At 40.4% G+C, this 16,403-nt stretch overlaps 2 protein-coding genes across 8 annotated transcripts in view; one reads left to right on the forward strand and one right to left on the reverse strand.

Annotated features, from left to right (window-relative positions):
• The window catches only part of B3GNT5 (UDP-GlcNAc:betaGal beta-1,3-N-acetylglucosaminyltransferase 5), a 32,076-nt gene extending 20,935 nt beyond the window's left edge, over window positions 1-11,141 (forward strand). For 4 of the 5 annotated variants that reach the window (XM_075861689.1, XM_075861684.1, XM_075861688.1 and 1 more), the window contains one exon: window positions 5,814-11,141. In XM_075861689.1, coding sequence (XP_075717804.1) covers window positions 6,056-7,189 — 1,134 coding nt within the window. In that variant the 5' untranslated portion in view covers window positions 5,814-6,055 and the 3' untranslated portion in view covers window positions 7,190-11,141. Of the gene's footprint in view, window positions 1-41; window positions 73-5,813 lie in introns of all 5 variants that reach the window. The other variant, XM_075861687.1, reaches the window with a different exon arrangement.
• The window catches only part of MCF2L2 (MCF.2 cell line derived transforming sequence-like 2), a 396,533-nt gene that overhangs the window by 183,807 nt on the left and 196,323 nt on the right, over window positions 1-16,403 (reverse strand). For all 3 annotated transcript variants that reach the window (XM_075861683.1, XM_075861681.1, XM_075861682.1), the window contains exons 14-15: window positions 13,120-13,226; window positions 12,643-12,731 (exon numbers count right to left, since the gene is read on the reverse strand). In XM_075861683.1, the coding sequence (XP_075717798.1) occupies window positions 12,643-12,731; window positions 13,120-13,226 (196 nt within the window). The remainder of the gene's footprint in view (window positions 1-12,642; window positions 12,732-13,119; window positions 13,227-16,403) is intronic.

Here is a 16,403-nt window from a genome sequence, read left to right on the forward strand (position 1 = left end):
TAATGATGCCTTTTTAAATGCATATTTATTTTTATTTTTAGGTGCGGTTTTTAGATCTTGATGCGGAAATAGGTATGGTTTTATGTTGCGGATTTTGGTGCATGTGTGGTTTTTATGCTGCTTGTATGCTTGTAAGTTAGATCGTTGCAGAGCCCGAGCTCTGTAGGCCTTGTTCACACAGTGCAGTTTTGATTCTTTTTGTTAAGCCAGGTTTGGATCCAAAAGAGTTAACATTTTATTTTTTACATATGATCTACATTTCCTTAGTTCACTCCTGGTTTTGGATAATACAAAAATTCATCAAACTTGACTAAATTATGCTGTGGGAACTTGTTTTCTTACCATAGATATGCATGACACTTCAATAAGATATGCCATAAACATGTACACCGTGCGGGTACAACTGCTGGGAGCCCCACTAATCATGAGTGGAGATTCCCTGCCCCCTAGTCTAGGCAAAGAGGTGGTTGTGTATGTGCATTCACTTTGCATTATAAATATTGACCGCTATAGAATAATTTGAGTGCGCTCGCTTGAAGGATGACATCACAGGTTTCTTATAAAGGGGCTGTACAACCCGTAAGCTGATCTTTCTTGGCTTCCAAATTGTGATATTCTGTTTTGTATTCAGAGCTGCTTCCTTCCTTAATCTTCCCTAAACAGTAATGTTATTTTAGCGGTTGTCTTGTGAGGCAGCCCCTCTTCATATGCCTTATTTGTGAATATTTATGCCTTAAAGTGGGTTCCTCTGCTTAGGACTCCTTTTACTCCGGCGGGCGGACCCTCCCTACCCATCCATGTATTAAAAGGATGAACATTCCTTTGAATGTATGTCTGTCTCCAACTTATAGCAATAACCTCTAATTGCCATGGGGCCCCCGGCGATAACTCTAAGACACCCCTTATCGTGAGTAGCCGTAAAAGTACAGTATTAGGCCTTAATCAGATGAGCGTAGAACTCGTCCATGTGCTGTGCGTGGAAATCGCTCACCGCACTGACCCATTGATTTCAATGTTTTCACGCACCTATGTGCCCATTGAAGTCAATGTGTGCGTGATTTGCGAGTGCGTGAAAAACACATGCCACTCGCAAAGCACACCGATGCATAACGCATCACAAATGGATCATATTTAAGAGGTTTTCTACGCGCGTAAATAGGTCTCGTTCGTGTGAATGTAGCTTTAGTGTGACTTCAATGTGTCCTTGGCAGAAAGTCGCAAGAATTTCTATTTGGTCGGACATCTTGGGCATGAATTCTAGTAATATCATCATTTTACCGCGTCTCACGGTACATCAAGTTGCATTGGAGCCCTAGCCGGTATTAATAACATTCGGTCGGGTCAGTTTCTTTGTTTGTGATTGGGTCTATATCGATTCTATAGAGGGACTGAGATGCAGCAAATTGCTGTTCCCATATATGTAGATACTGGTCTCTAACTATCCTGTCGGATAAGTCTTCTGTACATGTGTGACTGTTTTTTTCATGAGGTACAAACTAGAATCACACATTTTTGGTTTTCATGATCGTTGGCCGAGTAAATTTAGTTTGTTAATTCTTCTGTACAGTTTCAGCTCTTAGAAACTGGTTTATGCAGGAAGTGTCCATATAGTAAGCAAAGCACAGATCGAAAAGAGGGGAAATAATTGCTGAGCAGAATGGATTTAGTTCAATCCAGCTAATCCTGGAAATTGTCCTCAAACAAAATAATGTCCATGCAGCAGTTGTAGCTTGGATGGGAGAAACAAAACCATGGGTTACCGGACTCTGATAAAATGCTGAGCGCTCCACTAAAACAAAGGGGAGTACAATGACAAACTACTCAGCAACAGTCCAGCCGGGATCCTAGCCAGACGCCAGAAGAACTGCCCCATGTAATGCTTTTCATCACGAGAACAATGTCCTCGGGACCGGGGGTATACCGAGAAAATATACTGGTTTTTTTTTTTTTTGGGTTTTTTTTTTTACCCTCCATATCTCATTTGATATAATTACACACACAAAAAAAAAGCGCATCAATAACTAGACCTTTTCATTTGAAGAAAGCTTATACGTTCTCAATAATCGACCGAACCCCTCACCCCACTATCCCTACAAAGAAAAAAATAAATAAACCAGCAAGCTTCAGAAGCTGGAATTCTCAAGGCTCTTCGCGAAGTACCTGATATGAACTTCTACGTTGGCAAGAACAAGAGCGTCTGAAGGTTACAAGACTTTCCTATAAAACATATCCGTACATATGCTTTAAAAATATGAAGGTGCAAAATACATCTCCATTATATCTAACCACGAAGGCACCATCGACTGTGTTCACATCTGCGTCAGTGCTCCGTTCTGGCGTTCCGTCGGAGCTTTCCATCAGAATGGAACCCTAACTGAAAGAAACAGAAGCCATAGGTTTCCGTTTGCATCACCATTGACTTCAATGGTGACGAGATCGGTGCAAATGGTTTCAGTTTCTCAGTTCTCAGTTGTGCAAGGGTTCCGTCGTTTTGACGGAGGCAATACCGTAGTCTACTATGCTATTCAGTCCGTCAAAACGACGGATCCCTTGCACAAAGGAGACCAACTGAAACCATTTGCACTGTATCCGTCACAATGAAATCAATGGTGACGCAAACAGGAACCTATGATTTCCACTGTTTCAGTCAGGGCGCCGTTCTGATGGAGAGCTCCAACGGAATGCCAGAAAGGAGCCCTGACGCAGATGTGAACGATGACTTAGATCTGAATAAAGGAAATGAAACACCACATATGACTTTGTAAATAAGCAAGGATATTTATTTTAGCACCGTTAATGATCCCTTTAAAAAAATGCATTGCTGTTTTTATGCGCTGTACCACATTCAGTTTGTCGTAAACCGCTTCCTTTAAAGAAGAAAAAAAAAAGTGGTGAAACTGCATTCTTTTACCATACTTCTTAAAAAATGTTTTACTGTTTTATGCTGCTGTGGTGCTGTGGCTTCCTTCCTGACATGCCTTTTAGGTGAGGTTCCTGGATCATGAATATCTACATTTTAGGCTCAACCTATTAAAAATGGATAGGAATTGTAGAAACCGCATATTCTTATGATCTCCCTTTTATGATTGTGTGCGTTGTAACCATACAGGCTGTTTTACTATAGGCTTTCTAGGCTGCTCTGTAGTCCGAATATAGGATTTAGTAAATAGGGGCCTGCATTTTGAAAATAAATGTGCATGGTGACACGGGGAATCTGAATCCTATAAGGGAAATCACCTACTTGTAGGGAGAAAATCTTAGCGACAAAGCACAATCAAAAAACCTTTGTTTTAAAGGGGTATAGCATCAGCGGGGGTCCCATTTTCCCCACTTGCAGAAAAGAGGTGGCTATATGTGCAATAAGCCCCTTTTACACGGGCCAACGAGCAATTGTATGAAAAGGCAACTCTCAGTCGAAAAACTAGTAAATGCTCGTTCATCGGCGTATCGTTTATGCAGCAGAAAATATTGTTGGCAGCAAGATGTGCTGCCAGCATGATGGTAATGCATGGAGACAAGCGGCCGTCTTGTTAATCAGTGCTAGTTGAGGCCGAAATTGTCCGGTGTAAAAGGACCCTTACTCTTTATGAAAAATACGGAGATCGCCAAGGACGTGGACTCTGCTGTTTTCACATATTCCTTAAGTATCATATCGATATCCATGACCTAAGTGGTGGTGGAAAACCCATTTAGGATATATGCAGGATTTAGTCCATAATGGATTTGTATCTGTACTTCCCTTATACAAGCTATACTGTGAGATAGGTTTCTAAACACAGGCTGCACAACTTCTGTGCTTTTTTTAAATATTTTTCTTGAGCTGCATTTCTGGAAAGGTGATTTTTTTTTATTTCTGGTGTGTTTCTGTAGGAAGTTATCCGTACTGCATTTTTTTAATTTAGATTTGTTTCTACTTTTTTTTAATGAATTTCTTATTTTCATTTAATGCTGCAAATTTAATTTTTCCATCGTGCACTAAGGCTTATCCCGATCACTTGAATAGTATGTATTTTCAGTGTGAACACGCCCTATGGTAGGGGTCTGTACTTTTGACACCGCATGCTAACATAATTACGGTTGAATCCCTACAAGAATATATTAAGCTACTCGTATTTTTAGCTTGTTTTTTTTGTTGAGCTAACCAGCTACACTTGGGGGGGGGGGGGGGGGGGGTTGTCACAACAAGCCATTCTGCCTTGGTCAGGGTATGATGATACTAGGCTTGAGCAGTAAGCTGAATATAAGAAAAATCTAGCTACAACTCTGGATCTACATACTCCTCGTGTGATTTAGGAATGTCAGCGTGTCTATAGGAAAATGAATGTGCATATAATAAAACTAGTAGTGTTGTGCCGTTTATACGGTCTTTCTTTCAATTGCAGGAATTTATTAAGTCCCGTTCACAATTTACAATATTCTTAGTAGCTATATTGTATAAGAGAAACTATCGAATAGAAGAACAAGGTGGTTAAGTAAGGCTCTATTCACATTATCGTTACCAGTCAATGCGAAGAACACTTGAAATGGAACCTGACAGACCCCATTGTAAGTCTCTGGGGTCTGTCTGTTTTGGTATCCGCCAAGCGACGGATCTGGCAAGGCATTGTGGCTCCTGTTATGAACAGAAGCCATAAGGTAAATGTGAACGTAGCTGATATCCGAGGATGACCATTTACAGGTTACCATTCAATGTCATCACACAAATTAGAATCAAAGACCACAAAAAAACTACAAAATAGCAGCAATGGGTTGTCCAGAGCATAAAATGTTTGTTTTTGGTTTTTTTATCCGCTCACAATGCCGGTCTTTACTACCTGCTGCAGAGATGTCGTGTCAACACAGGGACATGTGACCACTGCAGCCAATTACTGTCCACAGCCGTGACCTATCACAGCCAGTTGTTGGCTGCAGCCGTCTCCTCCCTGTGTCGACACGTCATTGCTGTAACAGGAAGTAGAGACCAGTGGTGGAACGGGAGCAGTGGGGGATTGGTGAGACGGGTCTTGTTTTTTTTTATGGCTGTACAGTATTGTGGGCTGTTTAAAACCTTTTTATTTATGCTGGACTACCTCTTAAGGCTTTCACGTGGAATGGAGTTTTAAACCCACGGACTAATGATTGGTGGCTAAAAGTCGATGGTGTGGATCTAATGATCATTTCCGTCAGGATGGTCCTTGCTGCTAGTGTGGACTAAATCACTGTTACCTAGCCATGGTTCTCGCAAAAGCCACGTGCTGCGCATAAACAAGCTAGCGAAGTGTAATGTAAATGTTGCCACGAGGGGCATTTATATTTGCTGGTAACAATAATTTTTAAGGGGACTCGACTGATGATTAATGATTGTTTTGTTCTACTCCATTTACATTGGCCAGTTACCATCACTCCGAAATGAGCAAATCGTAACAATACTTGGCCAGTGTCAACTAGCTTTACACTATTGTTCCCATCTTATCATTTGACAAGCTTCAGGCAATGCAAAGGCCAATGCTCCTATAGTCAGTAACAAATAAAAGGTAATTTTAGACGGGCTGATACTGGCCATGAAAGATTGTGCCAATCAGTAGCTGAGCATGTCTATTGGCGCTTGTTGGCTCTATTCACAAGGAGCACTTGTCGGTAATGATGCATGGGAATAAACTATCGTTACCACGAAGATTGGGATGAGCTCTCGTACGAGCGCTCGATCAACCGATCATTCGCCTGTGCAAAATGGCCTAACTGCTTGATTCGTTTTTTTTTTTACACTTAAATATGCTGTAAACGTACTGTGAATAAAGTGTTTGAGAGAAAATAATGCGTTGTTACTTTTTCAGGTGGTGCGGCGCTTACTCTGAATTGCTGAGCGACAACCAGTCTGGATGTTTGCACAAACCCTCTACAATACTGCTGCTGTGACACGGACCGGTGTATTGTGTTTGAAGAGTCTTGGCTTCACCATGTCTTGATTTCTGGCCTGCAAAATGACTGTGGTTTCTCTCCATTACGAAGCCTTTCAAAATAAAACTTCATGAACTGACCGGGCACTTTTTGTCTGCAAAATTTCCTGTTCCCGAGAATGTTTATTAGTACTAGGCGGCTAAGAAGATGCCAGTTTGTACAGGTTTTGTCATTTTGTTTTGTCATGTCCTTAATGCTCATGTGGGTTCAGGACGACAATGATGTTGTAAACCACATAAAATCCTATTCCTACAGATACCTCATTAATAGCTATGATTTTGTGAATGACAGCTTGACTATCGTACGGGATAAATCTGATATACAAAACTACAATTACTTGATCAGCAACAAATATAAATGTCAGAGTGAAAATGTGCTCCTCTTAGTCTTTGTAAAAACATCGCCGGAGAACCGTAGACGTCGGGATGCCATTAGGAGGACCTGGGGTAATGAGGATTATATACGTTCCCAGTACGATGCCACCATCAAGGTTATGTTTGCCCTTGGGATAGATAAAGACCCTGCAAAACGCAGTCTGCTTCAAAAGCAACTTGAAAATGAAAACAAAGTATATAATGACTTGGTACAACAAGACTTCCTGGACACCTTCCATAATTTAACCTTGAAGTTCCTTTTGCAGTTTGGATGGGTGAATACATACTGTCCCAATGCAAAATTTATAATGAGTTCCGATGACGACATTTTTGTCCATACGCCCAATCTGGTTACATACTTGAAAGATTTGGACCAGATTGGCGTCCAAGACTTCTGGATTGGTAGAGTGCATCGTGGATCACCTCCAATTAGGAAGAGAAATAGCAAGTATTACGTGCCTTATGAAATGTATCAGTGGTCATCCTACCCGGATTATACTGCAGGAGCTGCCTATGTTGTTTCTCAGGATGTGGCAGCTAAAGTGTATGACGCCTCACAGACTTTAAATACCAGTCTATACATAGACGATGTTTTTATGGGAATTTGTGCCAATAAAATGAAAGTTGTGCCTCAATATCACCTATTCTTTTCAGGGGAAGGAAAGGCCCCTTATCACCAATGCATCTTTAACAGGATGATGACTTCCCACGGACATCTAGATGATATCCATTATCTATGGAAGCAAGCCATAGACCCAAAAGTGAAGGAGTTGACGTCTGGCTTCTGGGGTGATTCTTACTGTAGACTAGTAAATATTCTGCTTCTTTGCAGGATTCGATACAAAGATACATACCCATGTTCTGCAGCATGGTCCTAATACTTGAATAGAAGACATTTTGATGACATTTTTAATGTCCAAATTCGCCATTTGAACTTCCAGCTGTAACATCGATAATTTGGTTTTGTGAAATGGAATTTTGGTTTTGTTCCCCTTTTGTGTTATGTCATTCTTCATGCTATATTTAAAATGGAGATGACGTTTCAAAGTAGGGGGTAAATAGTCGATTCTGTTTAATTTGTTATGTAGATTAAAAAAAGTAACGGGCATGGCAACGGCATTCTGCTGATCACTTTTCTAAACCTGACATTTTGTGGTGACCAGAAATATAATCCAAGAATTTGCCACTGCACCAGATATCCAATAAATAAAAAAAAGTTCACTTTGTATACATTCGTCGATGGGATGGAGTATGGCCGAAACATTGCCTTTACATTGTATGCATTCGCTGAAGGGAACTTCTTTTATTGGAGACCTGGTGCAGTGACGTTCTTGGTGGACTGATTTTCCAGGAGACGGAGGAGCCTGGAACCATTCACTAATCGAAGTCCAAGCGTGGTGCTGGGGGATAGCTCTATACTACGGGCCATAAATCTGATTTTTGTTTTTTATTTTTTACATTAGTTGACCTTAACCAGTAAATGTTAATACTTTTGGTCAATGTCGTCTCTAATGGCCATAATTATGATGAATTTTCTACAGGGATTTAGTTGCAGACACCTTATATACATCCAACTAGAAATTGGAGGGTAAAGGTTGATGCCCAACATGCCTTGTATAGATCTATTCTGTTTTAACTACAAAATATACAACATTCTTCATGTTCAGATAACCTGTCTGTAAGAATATTTAACAGTTGTGGATTTATTTTTTTTACTTCATCTTTGAAGCACCATTACAGAAACTGCAATATAGAGTGCCTAAACATAGTGTTTAATGGAGATCTTACTATTCCTTTTCCCTTGCTAACTCTCGTATTTAAGCAAAGTTCATACAGGAAATTCTACAGATTTGTAGATGGAAAATTCACAGTGGAATACAGTTGCAGATTTTTAGCAAATCTCATCCACATGCTGCAGAATTTTCCCTGCAGATTTTTGTATTTGCAGCATGTCAATTTCCGTTGCAAAATAAGATTTGTTGCCGATTTTCTTAATTGAATTCAGTGGGGAAGTAAAAATCTGAAATTGAAATCCTAGTGTTCTGGATTTTGCTGCAAAATATGCAGATTTAGTTTTTAAAATAAAAAAACACTAAAGCAGTATGCTCACCTTACTAATCTCCTGGCGCTCCCATGGTGACTCTTTCCGGATCTCCTGCCGGCAGCCACGTGTCGAGATGTCATTACTAGAGCCGGGACCAGGACAGCAGAGGAGTGCCAGGGAAATGGTAAGGTGAATATACTTTTGTTTTTTTGTTTTTTCCTGCAAAAGGGAAATACGCACCAAAATCTGCACAATTTGGTGCTGATTTCCAGTGGATTCTTATCTACCACAATTCCGACCCGTGTGGGCCTTACACTGTGCACTTATTTTTAGGTTACATTGCCCTTCACTCACATCATAAGGCTACAAAAGTGTCAAGTTCTCTTTTTTTTTAATAAAGGAAAACCGTTTTTTTGTACTCATTTTTTTTTCTGCATGGTGTGGTTCTACTAGCACTAATGCTGTGTTTTTGTATTTTACGAGCCATGTCCGCATACCGTATCACAAGGGCAGAGGTGTACTACAGCTCTCTGGCATCTGCTGATGACACTGATATTTTAAGACTTTTGACTCCTATAGAAAGATCACAGGATTAGTGTTTCTTTACGTTTGCAAGCGTGTGGCAGCAGAGTCTACTGTACGCCATGAAAATATGTAAAACTTCAATGTGCTAAACTGCAGCATACACCCAAATCCTGGTCACCTAGCTTCTTGTTCTGTATGGTTGCAAATTAAGATGCTGTTAAAAAAATAAATTCAAGTTGGCTAATGACCCTACTTTATTCGATAGTCAAAAAGGGAATTGTTCTCCCTTAACATGGAGTGAGGGTCACCGGAAAGGTAAATAAATCTCCTTAGTGGGATATTGCAAATGTGCATTCCCTGTGGTGACGCGCTCTTCTGCCGTCTACAGCCTGATGAATATGCGCACGGCTCTTCTGCCAGAGCGCGTGTATGTTGGTGCACAGATTCCGTGCACTCAATGTGCCTCTGTTCAGAGCTGTATTAGCGGCATTGCTTCCTGGGGAGAATTCCTCTGTATATACAGCACCTGGCAGATTCCATATAACTTTGACAAAAAATTGTAGCATGGTCTATCGGATACCTACTTTTAAAAGCATCTCCGTAAAATGCAGTATAGAGCACTCCGTGTGACTATGGATCCATAGTACAAAAAACCTCCATATGCCTCTGTATGAAATGAGGTATACTGAGCTACAGTAGAGCCCCATAGACTTCTATAGGTGCTGGATTATGGCTCCGCCAAACTCAGGTTCTTGGGGATATGCATGAGCCCCTAGTAAGTCAACATTACGCAAATAATTACACCTGTAGTGTTGTGCTGATTTAATTCTCTGACCTGCCAGTCCCAAAACCGCTACTGACCTGCTAAGAAAGAAGTTTATTAATTTAACGCTCTGGGTATGTTCACACGGCCTATTTACGGACGTAATTCGGGCGTTTTTGCCCCGAATTACGTCTGAAAATAGCGCCTCAATAGCGTTGACAAACATCTGCCCATTGAAAGCAATGGGCAGACGTTTGTCTGTTCACACGAGGCGTAATTTACGTGCCGCTGTCAAAAGACGGCGCGTAAATAGACGCCCGCGTCAAAGAAGTGACCTGTCACTTCTTTGGCCGTAATTGGAGCCGTTATTCATTGACTCCAATGAATAGCAGCGCTGATTACGGCCGTAATGGACGCGGCGTTCAAGCGCCTGCACATGCCGTTACGGCTGAAATTACGGGGATGTTTTCAGGCTGAAACATCCCCGTAATTTCAGCCGTAACGGACGCCCTCGTGTGAACATACCCTAAATGTTTGGTTCATTAGGATCATCACATCACCGCTTCAGATGCCGACAAATCTTACATGGACCTGTCGACTTCCAATTTGGCTCTCTATTGTTTGGTGCTCACTAGCTGCTACTGCACAAGGTTATAAAATGCTGATCTTATGATGCTTATTTTGTTTTGATAGAGCTTTTATATTTACAATTGGAATTTGCTCAATAATGTGAGAGTATCTTAAAATACAGCAGGTCTGTTCTAAAATACATTTTATTTTTATATGGAAATTCTTATTTATTCTTAAAGTTATGAAGGCATACAATGTAAACTGGCCTGAACTTTTAGAGTTCATACTCTTCGGCACCGGATGGTCCTAAATCTTGGTTAAAGAGGATCTGTAGAATGCACTGTGATCTGCTGGGGACACTCTTGATAGCTGATGCAGACCTGGACAGCTTGTTCTGTGGCTGTGCTCCCACTTTGCATTTTCATTAAGGGGTCTTTTTTTTTTTTTTTTAATCCAAAAGGGAACGGAGTAAAAAAAAAAAAAAAAAAGCTTTAGGGAATACTTATTCGTCCTGCTTTTACATGAAAGACTGCACCAAAACTGCAAAGTGTGAACTCTGTGGTAATCTTCCACCATCTTCCAGGTGTTATCTAGCAAAGGATAAATCGGAGATCTAGTAACAGCTTGAAAGTCCTTTTTGTCGATCTCAGTGAATTACAAAGGATGGTGCCCAAATACTGCTGCTCTTGAAGAGCACACAGCGGTTTGTATTAAATAATATAGTGTAACTTGTGATGACCTATACTGTAACCCATGTTTCATTATACCAAGTACCCCTGAATGTGTTATCCAGTTACATCTTTCCTCTGGTCATATTCAATAACATTGTATATTGTCCTAGGTAACATGGTATGTTTAACATGTGGGATTTATTTTAGGTTGTTTTTTTTTGTTAACCATTAATTTTGTATGTTATTTATATTAATGCTTCTTGCTGCATTTTGGAAATTTCAGCTTTTTTTTTTTTTTTTTTTTTTTTTTTTTTCTTTTTGTAATGTTTGTTTCTTTAACAGTTTTTCAATAAATGGTCTGAATGGAAAAAATGGGTTTGTGTTATTCAATAGCAACAATATCAAGCCATTCCTTTTTAATAGCTGGAATATGTAATAGATAATTTTGTCCATCATTTGAGTTTCGGACTATACCAGCCTCTGAAAAATCTTGTGGAAGTCTTCCCAGTAAAGCAATGTCTGTAATAATGTCTGGCCATTTAAGCTAAAGTTGCATTTGTGAGGTCAGACTCTGGTGTTGGACGAGATGGCTTGGCTCACAATTGGTGTTCCAATTCATCCCAAAGGAGGAACTTAGAGGCTCTGTCACCACATTATAAGTGGCCTATCTTGTACATGATGTGATCAGCGTTGTAATGTAGATTACAGCAGTGTTTTTATTTAGAAAAACTATCATTTTTGACGGAGTTATGACCTATATTAGCTTTATGCTAATGAGTTTCTCAATGGACAACTAGGCGTGTTTTACTATATGGCCAAGTGGGCGTTGTACAGGAGTTTGACGCTGACCAATCAGCATCATACACTTCTCTCCATTAATTTACACTGCACATAGCGATATAGCTATATCGCTATGTGCAGCCACATAAACACACGAACGTTACTGCAGTGTCATGACACTGAATAGACATTACCTCCAGCCAGGACGTGATGTGTAGTCAGAATCCTGACCCTTCTGTAGCGTATGTGTGATATTTACAGCAAGGCGAGCGTAATCTCGTTTTAAATGACAGGTTACATTGTAATCTCCCGAGATTACGCTTGCCTTGCTGTAAATGGTGATCTTAGCCTTGTGTACAGCTGCTTGACCATGTAATGTATTTCCTGATGCTTCTGATATTTTTGTGCTAATGTCACTACAAGAGGCAGTTTGGAACTGTAGTAAGTGATAGAACAGAGGATAGACTATTTTTACAAGCCACGCACTTCAGCATTTGGTGGGCCCTGTTCTGTGAGTTTGTGTGGTCTACTGCAGCTGAGCTGTTACTCCACTTCCATAATAGCACTTAGTTGTCCATGAAAGCAAAAATAAATCTACCCCAGAGCCAAAAATCAGATGCCCAAAATATTACAGGAAAATGAAAAGCCATCATAAAGACTAGAGGTAATATATGGCGATGGCTCAAAGTAATATAAGAACAGATCAGAATTTACTGTGAATAGTAAGACTATTTACAATCCATCACCTGCACAAGCTACCCCTCTCTGTAGAAGGGATACAAGTTTTGGCAGAAGATGGTTACATCCTCTCTTATTGCATGCTGCCAAATGTTTTCTATGCTAAAATGTTACCTTTTTTTTGCTTACATAAGCAATTTATTGTGCAATCCTGCTTAATGCCTTCGCATAAAATTATAACCGCAAATTTGAGCTGAAGGATGGAAATGAGAAAAATCTGCGTACAAACTATCTGCTCACCTTTTTCTAGTGCAGAGGTTCTCCTCACTTTCACTCATCGCTAGGGATTTGCTTGTCCCACCTTGACTTGCTCCATGCATGACTTCAATCTAGCGGTAAAGATAAATGGGAGATGTAAAGAAAAATGTAGCGAAAATGCTGAATAGACACGAAGTGGCTGAGCGCTCACACGAGCACTTCAACTGCTTCGTTCTAGTGATTGGTGGGGGTCTCAGTGCTCGGACCCCCACCAATCCAAACTTCTGTGTCAAAACTGCAACAGATATGGCATATTGCACATATGAACCTAGCTTTAGGTTACGGAGTTCAAATTGCCAGTGTTGTCCTACATATCCATCAGGAGAAGGAAGGCAGCCATTTCCATTAGCCGGTGTTCTGTCTATTGAACAGCAGATGTTATTTTCCAAGTCTCTTGTCCCTATAATAAGAAATAAACCAGTGCTGCCAGGGAGATTATAGTAAAACAGATTTATTTACCTTTATGCCGCCTTTTGGCTTTTTATTGGTTCGTTTTCTGGACAGATCAGCTTCAGACAGTGATTTTGGAGGAGCAGAGGGAACGTCTGGAGCTCTTCGAGTGGTAGCTAGAGAAAAGTGTATTTGACATATTATTGACTTCCTAGCGTTCTCATATTTTAGCCCCCCCTGCTTTTTATTGCCCCAATCCAGAGGGTACTTTATCAAATAGAAAGTTATTAAAGTTACTTTTTTTTTTTCTCTATCTGGCATAATGTATTCCCAATTATAAGCTTATTACCAGGGAATCTTGTGTGTGTGTGTGTGTGTGTGTGTATGTATGTATGTATGTGTGTGTATATATATATATATATATATATATATATAAAAAATTAGAATTAAAGGCTGAGTCCATAATACATTACTGCAATGGATGTGTCATTTCTCACAAAGGCATTTGTAGAAACGTGTACATCGAAAGGCTTCGTTCACATCTGCGCTAGGGCTCTGTTCCTACGGTCTATCTGAGCTTTGTCGGAACAGAGCCCTGACAGACACAAAGGGAAACCTATGGTGACTGATCCGGTGCCAACGGTTTCCGTTTGTCTCTGTTGTGCAAGGGTTCCGTAGTTTTGACAATCAATAGCGTAGTCGACTACACTATTTATTCCATCAAAATGACAGAACCCTTGCACAACAGAGACAAACGGAAACCATTGGCACATTGAAGTCGATGGTGATGGAAACCTATGGTTTCCCTTTGTGTCTGTCAGGGCTCTGTTCTGACGGAAAGCTCAGAGGGAACGTCTGAACAGGGCCCTAGCGCAGATGTGAACGAAACATTAGGCTTCGTTCACATCTTGTTCAGACACAATCAATTGTAGGTATATACACAATCGGGGAAAGTAAGCTTGAGTTTTCAGTAAACAAAGCTGGGTGTGCACTAGGCGTAGAAAATCCGTTTGTGTTCAAATGGTTTCTTTCCATCAAGGGTCTGTCTTAATAATGTAAAACCACAAACAGATTGGCCCTCAGATATTCCACCTACTTATCCAGAGCAGACTGTGGCTACAAAGAGCATGTATTTCCTAGAACAGTTTATAGATTCCAATGTGTGCCTTGTAATGCTCTATTACCCCTGTGGTGGCGATGCATAGGAATTGAACGTTTGCTGCTGATTTTCCCCACAGATTACAATTGACTGCTGGGCTTCCCAGCCGAACAACCTGTGAGCGTTTTTTTTTTGTTTTTTGTTTTTCACAACCCTTTGATTAACCCCTTCAGGACACAGCCTGTTTTGGCCTTCAGGACGCAGCCAATTTTTTCAAATCTGATGTTTCACTTTATGTGGTAATAACTTCGGAATGCTTTTACCTATCCAAGCGATTCTGAGATTGTTTTCTCGTGAGACATTGGACTTTATGTTACTGGCAAAATTTGCTCGATACATTAAAGAGGCTCTGTCACCAGATTTTGCAACCCCTATCTGCTATTGCAGCAGATAGGCGCTGCAATGTAGATTACAGTAACGTTTTTATTTTTTAAAAACGAGCATTTTTGGCCAAGTTATGACCATTTTTGTATTTATGCAAATGAGGCTTGCAAAAGTACAACTGGGCGTGTTGAAAAGTAAAAGTACAACTGGGCGTGTATTATGTGCGTACATCGGGGCGTGTTTACTACTTTTACTAGCTGGGCGCTCTGATGAGAAGTATCATCCACTTCTCTTCAGAACGCCCAGCTTCTGGCAGTGCAGATCTGTGACGTCACTCACAGGTCCTGCATCGTGTCGGCACCAGAGGCTACAGTTGATTCTGCAGCAGCATCAGCATTTGCAGGTAAGTAGCTACATCGACTTACCTGAAACGCTGATGCTGCTGCAGAATCATCTGTAGCCTCTGGTGCCGGTGTCCTCGCTCGTCTGACACGATGCAGGACCTGTGAGTGACGACACAGCGTGATCTCTCGAGAACACGCTGTGTCTGCACTGCCAGAAGCTGGGCGTTCTGAAGAGAAGTGGATGATACTTCTATACACAACGCCCAGCTAGTAAAAGTAGTAAACACGCCCCGATGTACGCACATAATACACGCCCAGTTGTACTTTTACTTTTCAACACGCCCAGTTGTACTTTTGCAAGCCTCATTTGCATAAATACGAAAATGGTCATAACTTGACCAAAAATGCTCGTTTTTTTAAAATAAAAACGTTACTGTAATCTACATTGCAGCGCCTATCTGCTGCAATAGCAGATAGGGGTTGCAAAATCTGGTGACAGAGCCTCTTTAAGTATTTAATTGTGAAAAACACCAAAATTTAGCAAAATTGCAAAAATTTGCATTTTTCAAAATTTATATGTATCTGCTTGTAAGACAGATGGTAATACCACACAAAATTGTTACTAATTAACATCCCCCATGTGTCTACTTTAGATTGGCATTGTTTTTTGAACATCCTTTTATTTTTCTAGGACGTTACAAGGCTTAGAACTTTAGCAGCAATTTCTCACATTTTCAATAAAATTTCAAAAGGCTATTTTTACAGGGGCCAGTTCAGTTGTGAAGTGGATTTTAGGGCCTTATATATTAGAAACCCTTGATAAGTCACCCCATTTTAAAAACTTCACCCCTCAAAGTATTCAAAACAGCATTTAGAAAGTTTCTTAACCCTTTAGATGTTTCACAGGAATTAAGGCAAAGTAGATGTGAAATTTTCAAATTTCTTTTTTTTTTTTGCAGAGATTTATTTTTCATCTATTTTTTTGTAACACAAAGTTTTACCAGAGAAACGCAACTCAATATCTATTTCCCAGATTCTGCAATTTTTAGAAATACCCCACATGTGGCCCTAGTGCACTTATTGACTGCAGCACCAGCCTCAGAAGCAAAGAAGCACCTAGAGGATTTTGGGGCCTCCTTTTTTTATTAGAAAATATTTTAGGCACCATGTCGGGTCTGAAAGGCTCTTGCGGCGCCAAAACAGTGGAAATCCCCCAAAAGTGACCCCATTTCGGAAACTATACCCCTTGAGGAAATTATCTAGGGGTATAGTGAGCATTTTGACCCCGCAGGTTTTTTGGAGAAATTATTGGAAGTAGGCTGTGAAAATGAAAATCTACATTCTTTCAAAGAAAATGTAGGTTTAGCTAATTTTTTCTAATTTCCACAAGGGCTAAAAGGAGAAAATGCACCACTACATTTGTAAAGCAATTTCTCCCGAGTAAAACAGTACCCCACATGTGGTAATAAACGGTTGTTTGGACACACGGCAGGGCTTAGAAGGGAAAGAGCGACATTTGGTTTTTG

The sequence above is a fragment of the Rhinoderma darwinii genome, chromosome 4 (genome assembly GCF_050947455.1).
Source record: "Rhinoderma darwinii isolate aRhiDar2 chromosome 4, aRhiDar2.hap1, whole genome shotgun sequence".
Classification (NCBI taxonomy): Eukaryota; Metazoa; Chordata; class Amphibia; order Anura; family Rhinodermatidae; genus Rhinoderma; species Rhinoderma darwinii.